This window comes from Chlorocebus sabaeus, chromosome 20 (genome assembly GCF_047675955.1).
Source record: "Chlorocebus sabaeus isolate Y175 chromosome 20, mChlSab1.0.hap1, whole genome shotgun sequence".
Taxonomy (NCBI): Eukaryota; Metazoa; Chordata; class Mammalia; order Primates; family Cercopithecidae; genus Chlorocebus; species Chlorocebus sabaeus.
Genome location: NC_132923.1, coordinates 33,621,718 through 33,638,011, shown reverse-complemented (window position 1 = coordinate 33,638,011; position 16,294 = coordinate 33,621,718). Strand labels below are relative to the sequence as shown.

The 16,294-nt window shown below is 32.0% G+C and overlaps 1 protein-coding gene across 2 annotated transcripts in view; it reads right to left on the bottom strand.

The window, feature by feature from the left end:
* The window catches only part of COL11A1 (collagen type XI alpha 1 chain), a 218,994-nt gene that overhangs the window by 110,323 nt on the left and 92,377 nt on the right, over positions 1-16,294 (bottom strand). For both annotated transcript variants that reach the window (XM_007977793.3, XM_007977794.3), the window contains exons 15-28: positions 14,500-14,553; positions 12,589-12,642; positions 12,407-12,460; positions 12,190-12,243; positions 10,957-11,010; positions 10,787-10,831; positions 9,540-9,593; positions 9,076-9,120; positions 8,762-8,815; positions 8,260-8,304; positions 3,253-3,306; positions 1,985-2,029; positions 902-955; positions 776-820 (exon numbers count right to left, since the gene is read on the bottom strand). In XM_007977793.3, the coding sequence (XP_007975984.1) occupies positions 776-820; positions 902-955; positions 1,985-2,029; positions 3,253-3,306; positions 8,260-8,304; positions 8,762-8,815; positions 9,076-9,120; positions 9,540-9,593; positions 10,787-10,831; positions 10,957-11,010; positions 12,190-12,243; positions 12,407-12,460; positions 12,589-12,642; positions 14,500-14,553 (711 nt within the window). The remainder of the gene's footprint in view (positions 1-775; positions 821-901; positions 956-1,984; positions 2,030-3,252; positions 3,307-8,259; positions 8,305-8,761; positions 8,816-9,075; positions 9,121-9,539; positions 9,594-10,786; positions 10,832-10,956; positions 11,011-12,189; positions 12,244-12,406; positions 12,461-12,588; positions 12,643-14,499; positions 14,554-16,294) is intronic.

Here is a 16,294-nt window from a genome sequence, read left to right as displayed (position 1 = left end):
GACAGTGGGAATTCCAGTTTGGATTAGAATTCAAGAGGAGATTTGGGTGAGCACTCAGCTAAACTCTAACACTGAGTAATGCCACTCCCGTTGCATTCCATCATAATCTTTGAAGGATGTGGGGCTCTGCACTCCTACTAAATGTATCCTTGAAAAAAATCTGAATGTCATGTTCTTCAGCAAAAGCCAATTATCTATAAATTCCCTATAAAAAATGCCATATTCGTTCATAGTTTTAGGTACATTATTTCATTCACCTCTGCCTGGTTTTAATTTTTATTTCTCTCTTTTTAACACTTGATTTGTGTGTAATATTATATAGAAAGACTTCCTCTTTCCCCAACGGATTTAGTGTACTTCTAACTCTCCTGTTTTGTGCTGAATTTATTTATACATTTTGAGGATTTCAACAGGGAAAAAAGGAATAAACACTCATATGTTATGCATCTCACTGGACAACATCTAAATCCTGTAGCAAATCAATTCCTAAAGCCAGCCCTATGATTTACAAAACTTAAGCACATGTAAAAAAGAAAGATGCAGAATTAATTCTCTTAGGTAACATAATTTAGTTTCTGTTCTAGTATTTAACCCTCATCACAAGATATAAGACATTGTTTTTAAGTTGTGAGGATAAAGGGTACAAAATTATACTAGCATTGTGTAGTATGTAAGTAATCACTCAATATATTCAAGAAATAAAATGTCTGTTGAATAAATTTAAATGTTAACATAATATACAGAAATTAAAACCACCTAAACGATCATATTTTACCTTTTCACCTTTAGATCCCTTGAGACCTCTGACACCATCTGCTCCCTGTGGAATAAATTAGAAGTATCAAATGACTATAACATTTCACATTGAAAGTGTATAATGTGAAAACAATTTAACACTTACCTTGACTCCTCGGGGGCCAGGGTAGCCAATAGGACCTTGTGGACCAGGAGGACCCTGAAATACATTAATTACCACTTATATGTATAATAAATTGAAAGTGCTACTCATTTACATACTGTAATTTTACCAAATTATCTACAAGGATATGGTTTTTTCTACTGTTAATATTTGATAAAGATTTTTTGGTGGTTTACTCTTTGTTTCTACAATCAGATATGATGAAAAAAAAACATGTAACTAGCACTATTCACTCCAAATGTATTATGTCATATATTCATACTAAAAATATGATACTGAAATGGACTAATAAGGCAAATCTTATAAGCATGTAAAATTATGTAAACAATTCAAAAATTAATAATTTGATTTTAAATCTAAAATATGCTATACTGAAAGTCTATAAGTTATTGAAAAACTAACAAGATTGATAATTTCAAATAGAAAATTATAAATTAGTAGCATTCACTTCATCAAGTATATACTTAAAATTATATATCTTCCACAGCTGGTTTTATTTCTCTAGTCTACCTACATAAAATGTTCTATAAATCATAATTTATAATTTCTGCAGTAATGCTGAAATTTTAATGCTGTTTTAGAATAATTCAAAACAAATGTAAACAAAATGATCCTACCCCTGCTACTGTAATCATTAACATTGAGTATGCGTATATTACATTTCACTTTGATATTTTCATAGCCATTGGTCTTAATTTAACATTTTATTAGATAACGGTTACCAGAAAGTAATAAGTAATAATAAAATTGGGGTTATATAAGTAGTTCAGTAATATTGAGTAATTCTTGTCCAATTTCATTGTTTTACATTATTACCATTTACTCCATACATAATTCACATGTAGAACGTGCACATATTCCTAACCATGGGAATATTTTTTAAAAAGACAGAACATAGTCTAATTTCTAAAGTTACTAATATAAAATTAAAAGTAGTCTAAGATACCATTTTTATACCCAAAATAACTATATGAACATGATTTATATATATGAGATGACCAAATTAAGGCATTTTCTCTTGGAAATTTTTTAATAGGACATTTAGATGGATACTTTGTAACCTACCAGAGCACCCTTTTCTCCAGACTGGCCTTCTTTCCCAGGATGACCCTGTATGTAGCAAAAACATACACTGATAAGATGTTATATAAACAGAGTTGATAATACTATGAAAGTATTTCTTTTGTTATTAAATCTACTAAGATCTTACTCTTTAAGTTTCAAAAACATTGAACACTTTTGCATCAGTGTGTATGGCTTTAACTAAATTGGAAACTATGGCATTTGGAAGTAAACATAATAAGCTTATATGTGATGGATGTAAGTTTCCTCAAATACATAATGCACTTGAGAGAGCTTAGAAAAAGGACATCAAATAATACATATTGTTCATTAATAATTCATCCCCAGCCTCAGAGACTTATATAAAGGTATTTAAATTGTCTTATATTTTGCAAATTAATCAAATGATCATATGTGCACCTTCAAAGGGGCACTAAGATGTGGATGAGACGGCTGAATATATAGCAAGATCATAAATAGTAACAGTGTTAATAATCAACTTATTGAGATTCGGTAAATAAAAATTACAGCCATATCACAATTATACTCAATAGCAAGGAGAAGTAGGATGAGAAATCTTATATCCTAGCACTAAAAAATCTGAATACGTCGTTTAAAGAGGAAAAAAATCTGTAAATAACAAATATTTTAATATAATAACTGTAGAGGTTACATAATTTCATTATTTATTACTATTTAAAGGGAAATAATAAATATTGCTATATTTCCAGAAAAGAAAGAAATCCCTGTAGGCTGAGGTATTTTCACGAAAGATGTCTGAGAACATTTATGAATGGTGAGTAACGTCACCTGGACTCATAGAAACAGATACTTTGAAAAGGAGGAGAGGATGGATGGGCTTTCTAGGAGAGGAAACAGAATTGGGAAAGATAAGGTGATAGAAAATTTAGATCATACTAAGAAAATGTGAGTGGACCTGCTTACCTGGAGCTAATGGTTAAGGAGGAAGTAAAAAAAATATATATATACACACACACATATATGTGTGTGTGTGTATATATATATATGAGATTCTGCGGAGGTTCTAGCTTAGAGTGTCAAATGAGTTTCTACAAAAGCCACTATGAACTCATTAAAGATTTTGCAATATAGAAGTGACATGATAAAAGGTATTTTAGAGAGACTAATGTTTAAATACTGGCTCAATTTATTTTTATTAGTACCTCATATAATCATTTCTAAAACGCATGTAAAATCTATTTTTAAAGATAATGTAAAGAAATTTTAATGACCAGGTAGCTCTTACTTACAGGAGGCCCATCAGCACCAGGAAGTCCAGCAAGTCCTGGTTTTCCTTGTGGTCCCTTATCAAATAGAGAAAAAAAAAATTTAAAAAATAAAAATAATTTTAAAAAGCTTTAACTTGTACATATACTACTAATGAAATTCGTATCCTGAGTCACTGGCCTCAATCCATAAGTAATAAACATTTAAATAACTTTTGAATATATTATTTGGAGGAAAAGCCACGTAAAGATAAATTAAAACTAAATTTAACACGTCACAGGTATGCTAGGTTTTAGTCTGCTTATAATCTTAGATGTGTCTTTTTTAAATTAGCAAATTAGTTTTTCAATACCACAATAAACCGAAGCTTAGAGAACAAAAAGGAAAGCATTATAGGTCAGAAATATATTGATTCATATCGTTAAAGAGGTAAAGATTGTATTATTTCCCTCAATAATATTAATAAGTACTAATTCAAAAAATTACATAGTAACATTGACGAAACACCATTACATAGTAACATTGATGAAACACCAATTTTATTTTTAAAAATTAAAAAATATTTTGCACAATGTTATGGTGTGATAGTTATTCATAGGAAATGAAGGAAAGTAAATCTATTTTAATGTAAAAAGAACATATCCTAATAGGTAACCAACAAGATAATAAAGTAACGATTCAACAGATTAATCCCTGTTTAACCACACAGAGTTCCAAATCACATTGAACATGACCCCATTTCTAAGTTTGGAACATGATAAGAATCACTACCTTTTCTTGGTAGTGACAATATCTTTTCTTGGGAATCAGATATTTTCTTGGGAGAAAAGTAGACATTCTTCTAAGAATATTAAATTTATCAAGCTCCCAGAGCCCAGGTCATTATTTTTGACACATCAAGTTATTGTCTAGGATTCAGAATCACTGGGAAAGTTAAGGACATATCAGCAAGCCTAAATGCTGGACATATTTTTGGGCTTTTCCCATTCTCAGGGAGTAAAGTATAATCGTTGTATTCATATTGCCTGACATTGCAGTTTTACAAGAAAATTTCAACCAAATCATCATAGAACAAAAAATGAATTAAAAGTAACCTTTAAATTTAAAAATTAAGATTTTTTTAACTAAAAGTAATTACACCTCATTTAAAGGACTTGAATGTTTCAACACTCCTCACCAGTCTGCAAAAGTCATATTCAATCAAGTAATTTAACACCATGTAATAAGTATCATAAAACACAAAATTTTTACTCTCATTTTGCCTGTCATTTAAATTACCTTTCACTCTCAAGACAGTGGTTTTATTTCTTCAAAGTGAAATGTAGTATACAAACAATTATTTAATTATTATTATCAGTAAATGTGATATTTTTATGACAATAACCTTTTGGGTAATAAATATTGCACGGAATTTTTATGTTGCTATATATTTGAGAATAGACAAGAGGCCAGGCGTGGTGGCGGCTCACGCCCATAATCCCAGCACTTTGGGAGGCCTAGGTGGGCTGATCACTTGAGGCCAGGAATTTGAGATCAGTCTAGGCAACATGGTGAAACTCCATCTCTACTAAAAATACAATAATTAGCAGGGCCTGGTGGCGCATGCCTGTAATCCCAGCTACTAGGGAGGCTGAGGCAGAAGGATTGCTTTAATCTGGGAGACAGAGGTTGCAGTGAGTGGAGATGGTTCCACTGCACTCCAGCCTGGGTGGCAGAGCAAGACTCCGTCTCAAAAACTAATGATAATAATAATAAAATAAATAAATAATAGGTAAGATATATTAAAACTCTTGCACTATAAGATTGTTATTTAAACAAACTAAAATGAAGAGATCTCTTTCAGAATGGAAGATCCATGACAGCAGAATATCTTGTCTGCTTTGTTAACTGTTTGTTGTTTCCCTGGAGGGGTGGGGAAAAAAAACTTAAAAGAACGTAATATATTTAGATTTTAATAAAGTAGTTAAAGTATACTGAATGTTTCTATGTACTATGTTAGGCAATTTATGTTCATTATCCACATTATCAAAGAACTGCGAGAAATAGTATCGATTAAGAGTTTAGGTAAATTAGCCGATGCTAATACGTGGCAGCATTGCACTCTGGATGAACTTAGGTTCCTATCCATGTCTTCAAAATTCCTCCCTTTAATATTTATTTTGTGTCTTGTTATTTTATACAGGACTCAAGACAGTTATGTAACATCAATTGTTACTGAGCCATTAATATACGAGTAAACTCAGAAATTAAATCACAGGAAATATTTAGGAGAAATCACAATGTATCACAGGATGTATTTGGTATATTTATCAAAAATATCAGAAAAAAATATAATATCTATTTTAGTTAATTAACTTAAATTTTATGAAATATTTTTACCAAAAATAAAAGCACAGGCTATAATAAGTTAGCAAAAAACATAGTTCTTGGATAGTAAAAATATATGACATTCGCCAAATTATATTAAAATGCTAAATTATACCATGATACAATTAAAACATTATTATTTATCAAATTTTCAGAGAGAAGACTCCTCAGCCAGAATAAATAAATCATAGCTATCATTAAAAATAAAAGTAGGCCGGACGCAGTGGCTCAAGCCTGTAATCCCAGCACTTTGGGAGGCCGAGACGGGCAAATCACGAGGTCAGGAGATCAAGACCATCCTGGCTAACACGGTGAAACCCCGTCTCTAGTAAAAAACACAAAAAACTAGCCGGGCGAGGTGGCGGGTGCCTGTAAGTCCCAGCTACTCCGGAGGCTGAGGCAGGAGAATGGCGTGAACCCGGGAGGCGGAGCTTGCAGCGAGCTGAGATCCAGCCACTGCACTCCAGCCTGGGCGACAGAGCAAGACTCGGTCTCAAAAAAATAAATAAATAAAATAAATAAAAAATAAAAAATAAAAATAAAAATAATAGTTTCTACTTTTTAATATAGATGTAATATAAAATTTACATTACAGATGTATTGTCATTAAAAAGTGTTTTCCTCATATTCTTGAGCACCTTTCTCCTTTTGATGGTAAGAGATTGGTTTTGAATCTACTGGCTGGATATATTCAGATCAGAGGCAGAAGCATTATGCACATAAGACAGCTCTCTTCTTACCACCAGAAATGTAGTAAACCAGATTCTATATTTTATCTGGCTTGGCACAGGGAATTCAGATATAACAACTTTTCCTAAGAGCAAATTCCTCTTAACAATCTAGTACATACATGATAAAATCACGGTAGAAATTTAACAGGTGCAGGTGTCAAGTACAATGTAAAATAAATATATTTATAATGTGCTAATCTAAAATATGAGTGACCCAGATTAAAATCCCTGATCTAAATATTAAAAATAACCTTTAGAACCTAACATAACTCATGGGACATTTTCCAATAGTGCTCTGCATCTATATCCAAAGCATCCACAGAAAAAAGTACTTTCAAAACTACTTAAATCTGATGTTTGCTCTCACAACTCAATATTAAGATAAATAATCCAATGAGAATATTAACCAAAAGAGTTTAATAGATATTTTATCAAAGACGTGATAGAAATGGCTGCTAAGCATAGGAAAAGATGTTCAATAAAAGTAGTGATTAGGGAAATGTAAATTACAACCACAATGAGATACCATTTCACACCAACAAGAATGATCGTAATCAAGAAGACAGACAATAACAAGCACAAGTGAGAATGTGGAGAAATTACTATCCTTATACATCTTTGTTTGGAAGGAAAAATGGTACAATCAATATAGAAAAGAGTAGAATTCTCAAAATATTAAACGTAAGTTTACCATAACTGAGGAATTCTACTTCTAAGTATATACCAAAAAGAAATGAAAACACATCGATACAAAGACTTGTATGCAATTATTCACTACAGCACTACAGCAGTGGTACGGATAATAGCGAAAAAGTATAAACTACACATATTCTATCAACTGCCAAATAAAAGTAAACAGAACCTGGTATAGCCAATCAATGGAATACTATGAGAACAAAATAAGGAGCAAAGTACTAATAAATAGTAAGGAGCAAAGTACTACTAAACGTACTACGGCATGGATGAACCTAAAATGAAAGAAGTCAGACATAAAGGTCACATATGCATTCATATGATTAAATTATATATTAAATTTATTCATAAGTTTCATTCATATGAAATAGTCAGAAAACTCAAATCTATAGAGACAGAAAGCAAATTAATTGTTGACTAGGTCTGAGGGGGTAGAAACACGGACTGCAAATTAACACAAGGGTTATTTCTGGAATGACATAAGTATTCTGAAAGTTAGATTGCAGCACAACTGTAAATTTAGTAAAAATCATTCACTTGTGCACTTAAAACAAGTGAATATTTATAGTATGCAAATTACACCTCAATAAAGCTGTTAGTTTTTTTTAAAAAAAAATTGTTATGTTTGTAGAAATCAACAAAAATAATGAAAGAAAAAAGGTGTTGGAAAGAGCCAGCTAGCAATGTGCTATGACTACAGGGAACAAAATATTACTCAAGAACTCTCACAGTGGAGATCAGGGAAAAAGACATGTGTTTAATTAAAGACTTATTCTTGTTTTGATCCAGACATTGAGTTATTAACAAGACCATCATTTGTCATTCATATATGAGATATGATGGCAATGACAACTTCACAATTTTCCCTTCATTATATCTTCCTACAAATCTTTTGTCACAAGCAAACTTAGTTACTTTTCTGGAAAATAATGAGAAAGAAAAGGAGACCTAAAATAAAGAGAAAATATTCACTCGTACCCGTATGTTCCTGAAATTAATATAGCTGAGAATGTCCCATTTAGAAGCTGTTTAAATGGTAACTGAAGTTTTATCATTCACAGTTTAAGAACATATGAATGAATTCTCCCCACACTGTATTTCCATGTCAACTCTAGATTAATTCCTTACGTGCTGAGCAATCTAGATATTAACAAAAACAGAAGGCAGACCTTACACCTGCCTAAGATTGCTAAAGCAAACATGTTCACTAGGCCTTACTAGAACAACAGATTAACTTACTTTTTCACCAGGAGGACCAATTGGACCTTGTGGACCAGGAAGACCCTAATTTAAAAGAATGTATTTCATATATCAGAAATCAAATCACAGTAACACACTTTTAAAACAGCAAATTATTAACTCACTATAGTACATAGAGTGAGTTATAAGAATCTGTATATATTCCCATACACCCCAAAGAATTTTAGAACACGATGAGGAGTTTTACACAAGCTACTCTTTTTGCAAAGGGACTATAATGTGATCCTATTCAAAACTCTCCTGCAGGTGGCTATCAGTCCTGGCATTCCCTAAACATTGAATGACTCATTTTTCCTTGGGAAGACAGGGGTTTCTGCAAGTTTGCACAACTTTTTTAAAAACGAAAAGGATGTATTTTCCTACATTCACATTTTAAACATTGCTAGGCCTACACAGAAAATTGTGAGGCTGTCAATTTTCTTATGCAAAGATAGCATCTTCCCCCCATTATTTCAAAGGAGCTGCAATGGCTTAGACTTACCTGAGGTCCTGGATTCCCTTGTTGACCTGGAGGCCCAGGCTCCCCTTGGGGACCCTGCCAGAGGAAAATATAAAAAGGCTTTAATGGGCTATTTTACACAATAGATTTTTTTCTTCTCAATTGGAAAATACCTCCACCCATCCCTAAACAGTTTGCCCTCAAGAGATTCTGGAAAATATTGTAAAATATTAATGTATCTAATATACTTAGCAAAATGTAAGAAATATTCATATTTTAGATTTAGCAACAAAAATGGCTTCTTAGTGGTTATATTCAAAGATGAGTTATTTTATCACTATTTGCTACATACATACCATGTTCCCTTTTGGTCCTGGGGGGCCATCTACACCTGCCATACCCTGCAATGAAGAAAAAGTATGTATGGTTGCTTATATGTTTTGATGCTAAAATAGAAAATCAAAAAGACTAATCTAAAAGCATGATACTACTCTATCGACTAAAAAATCATTCTAGGATTTAATGTAAATGAAGAAGAGAAAAGACCTATACTTTTTTTTCCATGTCCACATTGGAGACAATCTACCAACATTTTCCTCTGCATGCTGGGGATGTATCATGAAAAGAGTAAGATAGATAATCAAAAGGAAGATAGAAGGAAAGGAGGGAATAATGAGTTAAAGTGAAAGGCAGCATCTGTAGATCTTCAAATATAACAAGGCAATAAACTCTTGGCTCTTTACTGAGGGCTTCTATGGCCTCTCAAAGGTTGATAACAAGCTTTCCCTAGAAAATCTTCAATGTTTCCAGCAGTACATACAGGCTGCCCTGGAGCTCCTGGAGTTCCCCTTGGACCCAGCAAACCTCGTGGGCCCTAGGAGAAAAAGAAAAAAGCACGCCTTTAAAAAAAAAAAAAAAAAAAAAAAAAAGACCCTAAAAACATGCCTCTTCCAATGAAGAAATCCTAAGGTTATTTTCAGAGTAAAAATATCTGGACATCTTTTATTAACACACTGAAAGTGATGTTCATAACATAAATATCTAGTGTTTATACTGATCCAAAAGCCAGAATAAATAACAGTTTTTAGTACAGAAATTGTGTTTCTTTGATTCTATAAATTTACATAGGAACCACTTGGGGAATTTTTAAAATATGAAATAGTTTAGTATTTTCAATATGACACTTTTGTGTCATTTTTTTATTTCAATGACAGCATTCAACATTATTATTCAATCAGATATACTATACAAATAGAAGAGTGCTGATTGTCATTTATTGTACATTTAGGTAAATTTCATCTTAAGATAGCATTCACTGAGAAAAGAAAACGACCAGCTGTGTAGCTATATATGCAGATTACAGCAACCATTTTTGAGAGGTTCCTTAAATTATTTTTATTTACACTTGATTTCTCCTTCTCTTCTTTTCTCCCCTCCTGCACCTGCTCATCTTCTTTTCCTTCTTTAGAAAAGTCAATAAAATAATCTAATTTCTCCCCCATTTGCTTGAATTTACTTGTCAAGGATCTAAAATGTGGTACAAGGTAGAATGTAGGAATTTCAAACCAAAATTAGGAGGCCTATTTCTAGTTTAGTTATTTTGTTAGCTAGCTTCAAGTAAACATTCCCAGAGCAGTTTCCTCATTTGTAATATTTGATGGAGAAAAGTGATATAATCCATATGTCTGGTATATTCCAAGTGACATATTTTTTTTTTTTTTTCTGGTAATAGGATTCATTTCTTCTCAGTACATAAATTTTGGAGCTACTGATGACAGGACAAAAAACAAAACAAAGAAACAGCAACAAAAACTAGGTAAGGTAACATTTTTGGCTGGAAATATGTTACATTCCAGAGATTTTTCCCTCGATTGTCTAAGATTTTCTCTGTAACAAAAGAAGACCTCTATATATCCTTTTTCATTTTTTTCACATGGCAATTATCTGGTTAGCTTAGCTAAGACTGCAATATTTTTCTGAGTTTATAATTGTTTTTATATGTGTAACACCAGTAACTAGTCCTAAAAAATAGAGATATTACTTAAAAATAAAAAGTAAGTTGCTTACAGCTTCACCTGGAAGACCTCTTGGTCCAATTTCTCCATCTTCTCCCTGTCATTGACAAAATTAATGAGAATATAGAACATTTAGACAATGTATCATTTCAACATGATTTTGTTATATTATGTTTTAATTTTAAATATTTCTTAAAGAAATGAAAAGAAGTATTAATATACCCTCATTCCATCATCACCAGGAGGACCTGGAGGACCTTGTGGACCTCGTTCACCCTGTTAAATCAACACAAATATGATTAACACATGGAAATAAGTAGAATGTTTACCAGTCTATCAGGTAGCTATCTAAACCAAATAAAACAGGACATTTGACAGGGAAAACATATGCTTTATTTACCATCCTCAAAACATTTTGCAGATAAATTATAATTTAACAACTTTAACTGGCTTTACATGTTTAGTATGCTAATAATATTTTATAATTACAATATTGTTCTCTTAATTTTCAATACAAAAGTTTTATGTAAAAATAAGTATCTTAAATAGTTTTCAGACATTTACTTATTTTGAGATAAATTATTTAGAAACTTATTTTGCTGATGATTGTATTAAATATGGATATACTTTGGTGACTTTGACCTAAATATTTTCTACTTCTAAATAATTCATATCAAATCAGCATAACTCAGGTGACAAAAGAAATTTGGTCTTTTTTAAAATGGATAAAAGTAGATCTTGATCTTAAGATGTTAGACACACACTACACGTTCTGTCAGACATTCATAGGGTTTTCTTTTCTTTCACTATTTTTTTCTTCTCCAATTTTCTTAAAACTTATCTTAGCCTCATTATTAATGCTGGAAAAGAAAGATATGAAGATCTAAAGCTGATCTATTTTTGAGAGACAGTCTTCATAATTTCCTACTCAAATTATCTGCTGGAATACTGTTCAGGATCATGGTTTATTTAGCCTTCACAAATTACAAGTTCTTGACTTGTACTGAAAGCTTTCATCATCACCAAAAAATAATATAGTGCCTAGTATATTACTGTGTTAATGACGAACTACCTACAGATATCTTCTTCTGAGTATATGTCCACAGACAAAAAGTAATAAAAAAGTTGAGAAAATTATTTAAAAATTAGAGGTAAAATTAAATATCCACATTGCTCTTCTGTTTATATTTTCCATGTACATGTTTATAAACATTCTGATTCAATTTATGTTTGCAAAAAAGAAATATTATAATGTCTAAAAATATTCAAAGAACTTACACTGATACCACATGTGTAATTTTACCTATTTTCCTCCTAGTACCTATTACATTATTATTTAGTCGATTCACAAATGTTAAAATTAATTTTTCTTCTTTTTCTGATTTCCCAAATTGTTATCAATTCTAAAATATTTCATAACATTCCCTGGAAAAAAAAGGAATAGATGTATCTTACCCTGTGACCTTTGTCACCTGGCAGACCTGGAAGTCCATCAAACCCTCGATCTCCCTGTAAAACCATCATCATCATCATCATCATCATCATCACAATTCCAGTCTTTCCATTAAATGTGAAATACTCTCTCAGATTCAGAAAATAGATTTTTAAATATAAAATTTTACGTGGTGAACTGACACACAGGATGTGAATATAAAAATATTGAGCTCCTGACCTTTGACCCAGGTTCTCCTGGCATTCCTCTTCCTCCATCTGCACCTGGACGACCCTGATAATGCCAACAGCATGATTAAGCAAAGTGACTCTTATTACTAGTAGGTAAGGAAAATAAATAAATAAATAAAACTAATGATCATGGCAGATGTCTTCAAAATGCACAACGAAAATAAGCCATACCCTTTTTCCAGGTTTTCCCGTTGGACCAGGGGGACCCTGGACGCCTCGAGGGCCCTATATTAAAACATCATAATTAAACCATATTATAGAATTCTTGATCAACAAACTCAATAGCATCAAGAGAGATGGTGTCAGAAACTAGTATCCTCTTAGCTTTAACTTAATCATTCAAACACAAGAAAATTATTTCCACGTAAAAGTTCAAATAAAGCAGAAGACAAAAGGTTTCTATCAAATAAATACCTATTTTTTCTAAATGGCTTCTTACAAAAAAAAATACCACTTACTAACTATATATGTAGACATGAGGCTACATTTAAATAAAAGAAATAATTACACATTTTATTCTCAAAACCTTGGGGTTTTACATTTCCCTTGATGGAACACACTCTTAACTATCCATTCCATTTCTCTTCTCTTACCAATCCCCTTTCTTTCACCTTTCTCTCATTTGTTGTATGTTCTTTACTAGATACTTCTCCTTTTATTGCACTTATGATGTTGGATTATAATGGTCTTTTCTCATGTTTGAATTTCCCATTTAGATTGTGAACAGCTAAAGTCTTTAATCAATTTTCCCCACTATACTCCTAAAATTCAGCACAGTGCCTGGTACACCTCTCTTTCAATCAGCTACAAAAATCTGGAGGACAATTTGGCCATCCCTGAAGCAGATTATTGACTGGCACTATACTATGCCAGATTAAAGGTTTAAAATTCTCATTATCTTTTTCTTCAGTAGCAGTATACCATAATGTGTCAATATATACTTTTCATGGGGATCGATATATATGTTTTACAGTGAAATTATACAGCTAATAATAGGTCAAATGTAGTTCCACTATAAATATGACATAGGCCTTCATATTTAACTAACTATATATGCTATTTAAAGTTAATTAAAACAATATGCACATAATAAACATAGTAGAAAATAATGAAACCCACATTTGAAAATTTAAATAATTTTTATAATCACTGTGAAATGTTCATTCTAGAAATAAAAAATCAAGACTGTCTAAAGGTCCTGCATGGTGAATCATTCCTATAATACGAGCACTCTGGGAGGCCCAGGAGGTCAGATTGCTTGAGCTCAGGAGTTCGAGACCAGACTGGGCAACATGGTGAAACCTCAACTCTAGAAAAAATACAAAAAATTTCCCGGGCATGGTGGCACATGACTACAGTCCCAGCTACTTGGGAGGCTAAAATTGGAGGATCCTTTGAAACCAGGAGGCGAAGGTTGCAGTGAGCCAAGATCATGCCACTGCACACTGCAGCCTGGGCAACAGAGCAGAGCAAGACTCTGTCTTGGGAAAAAAAAAAAAAGAGGATGGTCTACAGGTTGAAGAGTATGTAGCTTTGTAATGAGAACACTGTACTCTGAACTCCAGTCCCAAGGCATGGGCCAAAAATAACAGTACAAATACTTTTTAGTTTTTAGTGTAAATAATCCTTCCTTTGATAATACATTTCTCTTTTTGGATAAAAGGAGTCAAGGAAAACTAAAATCCTAAACAATTACTGCAGTATGTTTTCAGATTCATCTATTTTATAAAAAGAAAATGTTGAGCAAAAAGTTCACAAACTTTGGGAAAGAATAAACTCCCTACATTTTCATATAGTCTAATATCAGTGTTTTTACACGATTCCCAGTTAAGCATTTTCCATCCTTTCAATGGCAAAGTTAACCAAACATAAAAAAGAAGGCTACTATATCTTGAATCACCCAAATATCATAATCAGTTTTCTCTGATTTTTTTAATTTCAAAATAAACTCTCATACCTTAATAGAATACTACTCAGGAACAACATCAACAAAAAAGAATGAACTATTGATGCATTCTCAAAGGAATTATGCTGTATCAAAGAAGCCAGTCAAGAATAAAAAGACAAATTTTGATTTCTTACCTGAGGACCTGGATCGCCACTCTCACCTTTGGCCCCAGCTGAACCAGGCCCCCCCTATAGAAAAAGTGAAGATATTTCACTTAATTTAGCAATTTCATAACTACTTTTATCCTGCCAATTGCACCTGAAATAATTAAACATTATTCAAAATATATTTAATCATATTAGCATTATCTTATTAACATAGTAAAATTCTCCAGCACTTGCACTGAAGTATATCTCTTCTCAATATATTGATTACATTCCAATTTGTGAGCAATAAAGGTCTATATTTTATGTAGCACTGCATAGAAGCTAACCTCATGAAATCACATCACATTGAAATTGTCTTTTGTGTGTGCACTATAAGAATTCATAGGATGATACACAAAGCATTATTTATCACTACTCTGTGATGTAGTAGTAGAGTAACCCATTATTACCAAATCAGATATACATTTAATCCATTTATACTATAAGGATTATCACTGACAAAACGTTACTGCTTTTATATTCAGATATTTTTTAGACTCTGAATTGTATAATAATAAAATGGCAAGAACCTGGTGTTATTGATACTATTATAATTGCCCTGAAATAGTGTTAACACATTTTTCCCAGGTTGGTTTGTTTTTTCCAACGAGAATAAGTCTGTATAATAAATATATCTTAAATGTATTTACATAATTAAGGTGACCAGACATGGTGGCTCACACCTGTAATCCCAGAACTTTGGGAGGCCAAGGCAGGTGAATCACCTGATGTCAGGAGGTCGAGACCAGCCTGGCCAACATAGCGAAACTGTCTTTACTAAAAATACAAAATTTAGGTGGACATGGCGTCAGGCGCCCGTAATCCCAGCTACTCAGGAGGCTGAGGCAGAATCACTTGAAATGGGGAGGCAGAGCTTGCAGAGAGCCAAGATCGCACCACTGCATCCCAGCCTGGGTGACAAGAGTGAAACTCCATCTCAAAATGAATAAATAAAAATAAATAAAAAATAAAAAGGTGCAACAACAACCTGGCACATAAAATAAAATAAATAAACAACCATAAAATTGCTTTATAAACAAGTTGTGAGTTTTAAAATTAAACACTAGGCAACACATATCCCCAAAAAACTTCAGAACATTAAAAATAAACATGGTGATTATAGTCACTTCATGCTGAAACACAGTGTGTTCTAAAAGATTCTAATTTATTTAAATCCATACACATTCCATTAAATACCACATTGTATAAAGTATGACAAAGATTAAAATTATGCTAAATCTGAACATGTCAGCAATCTATAGCCTTCTGGTGACTCCAAAGTAAAAGAAGTATTAACATGATGTCTACGAAATACAAAAAGTCAAGTAACATGAATTTTCTAATCTTTAAAATTAAAAGAATAATGACTTTCAAGCTTCTAATAAAGAATTAATCCAAAAAAACTTCTGCAAGAGAAAAACTGGGGTTCCACATTAAATCAGATTATTAATCACTGAATTGAATGCAATTATAGAACAGACTATTTTTAATTAATTGACTGTATTATATTCTCTCTATATAAGCACTACCTACTCAACAGATTATAATTATTTTGCTCCAACATTTATTCTAAAAAATGTCACACAGTCATTGACAATAAAATAATAGAGAAAAATTTTTTCTATACTTCCTGCATGTTTTATGATACAGTCCTCCATTTGTCTATAAAGGCAACTGGATGTAAACAAGTGGTTAAAATAATTTTTCATAGGAAAAATGCACAAATGTCAAAATATTGATGTAGAACTTTCTTTTCTAAATCTTAATCTAGTGAATACTTTAT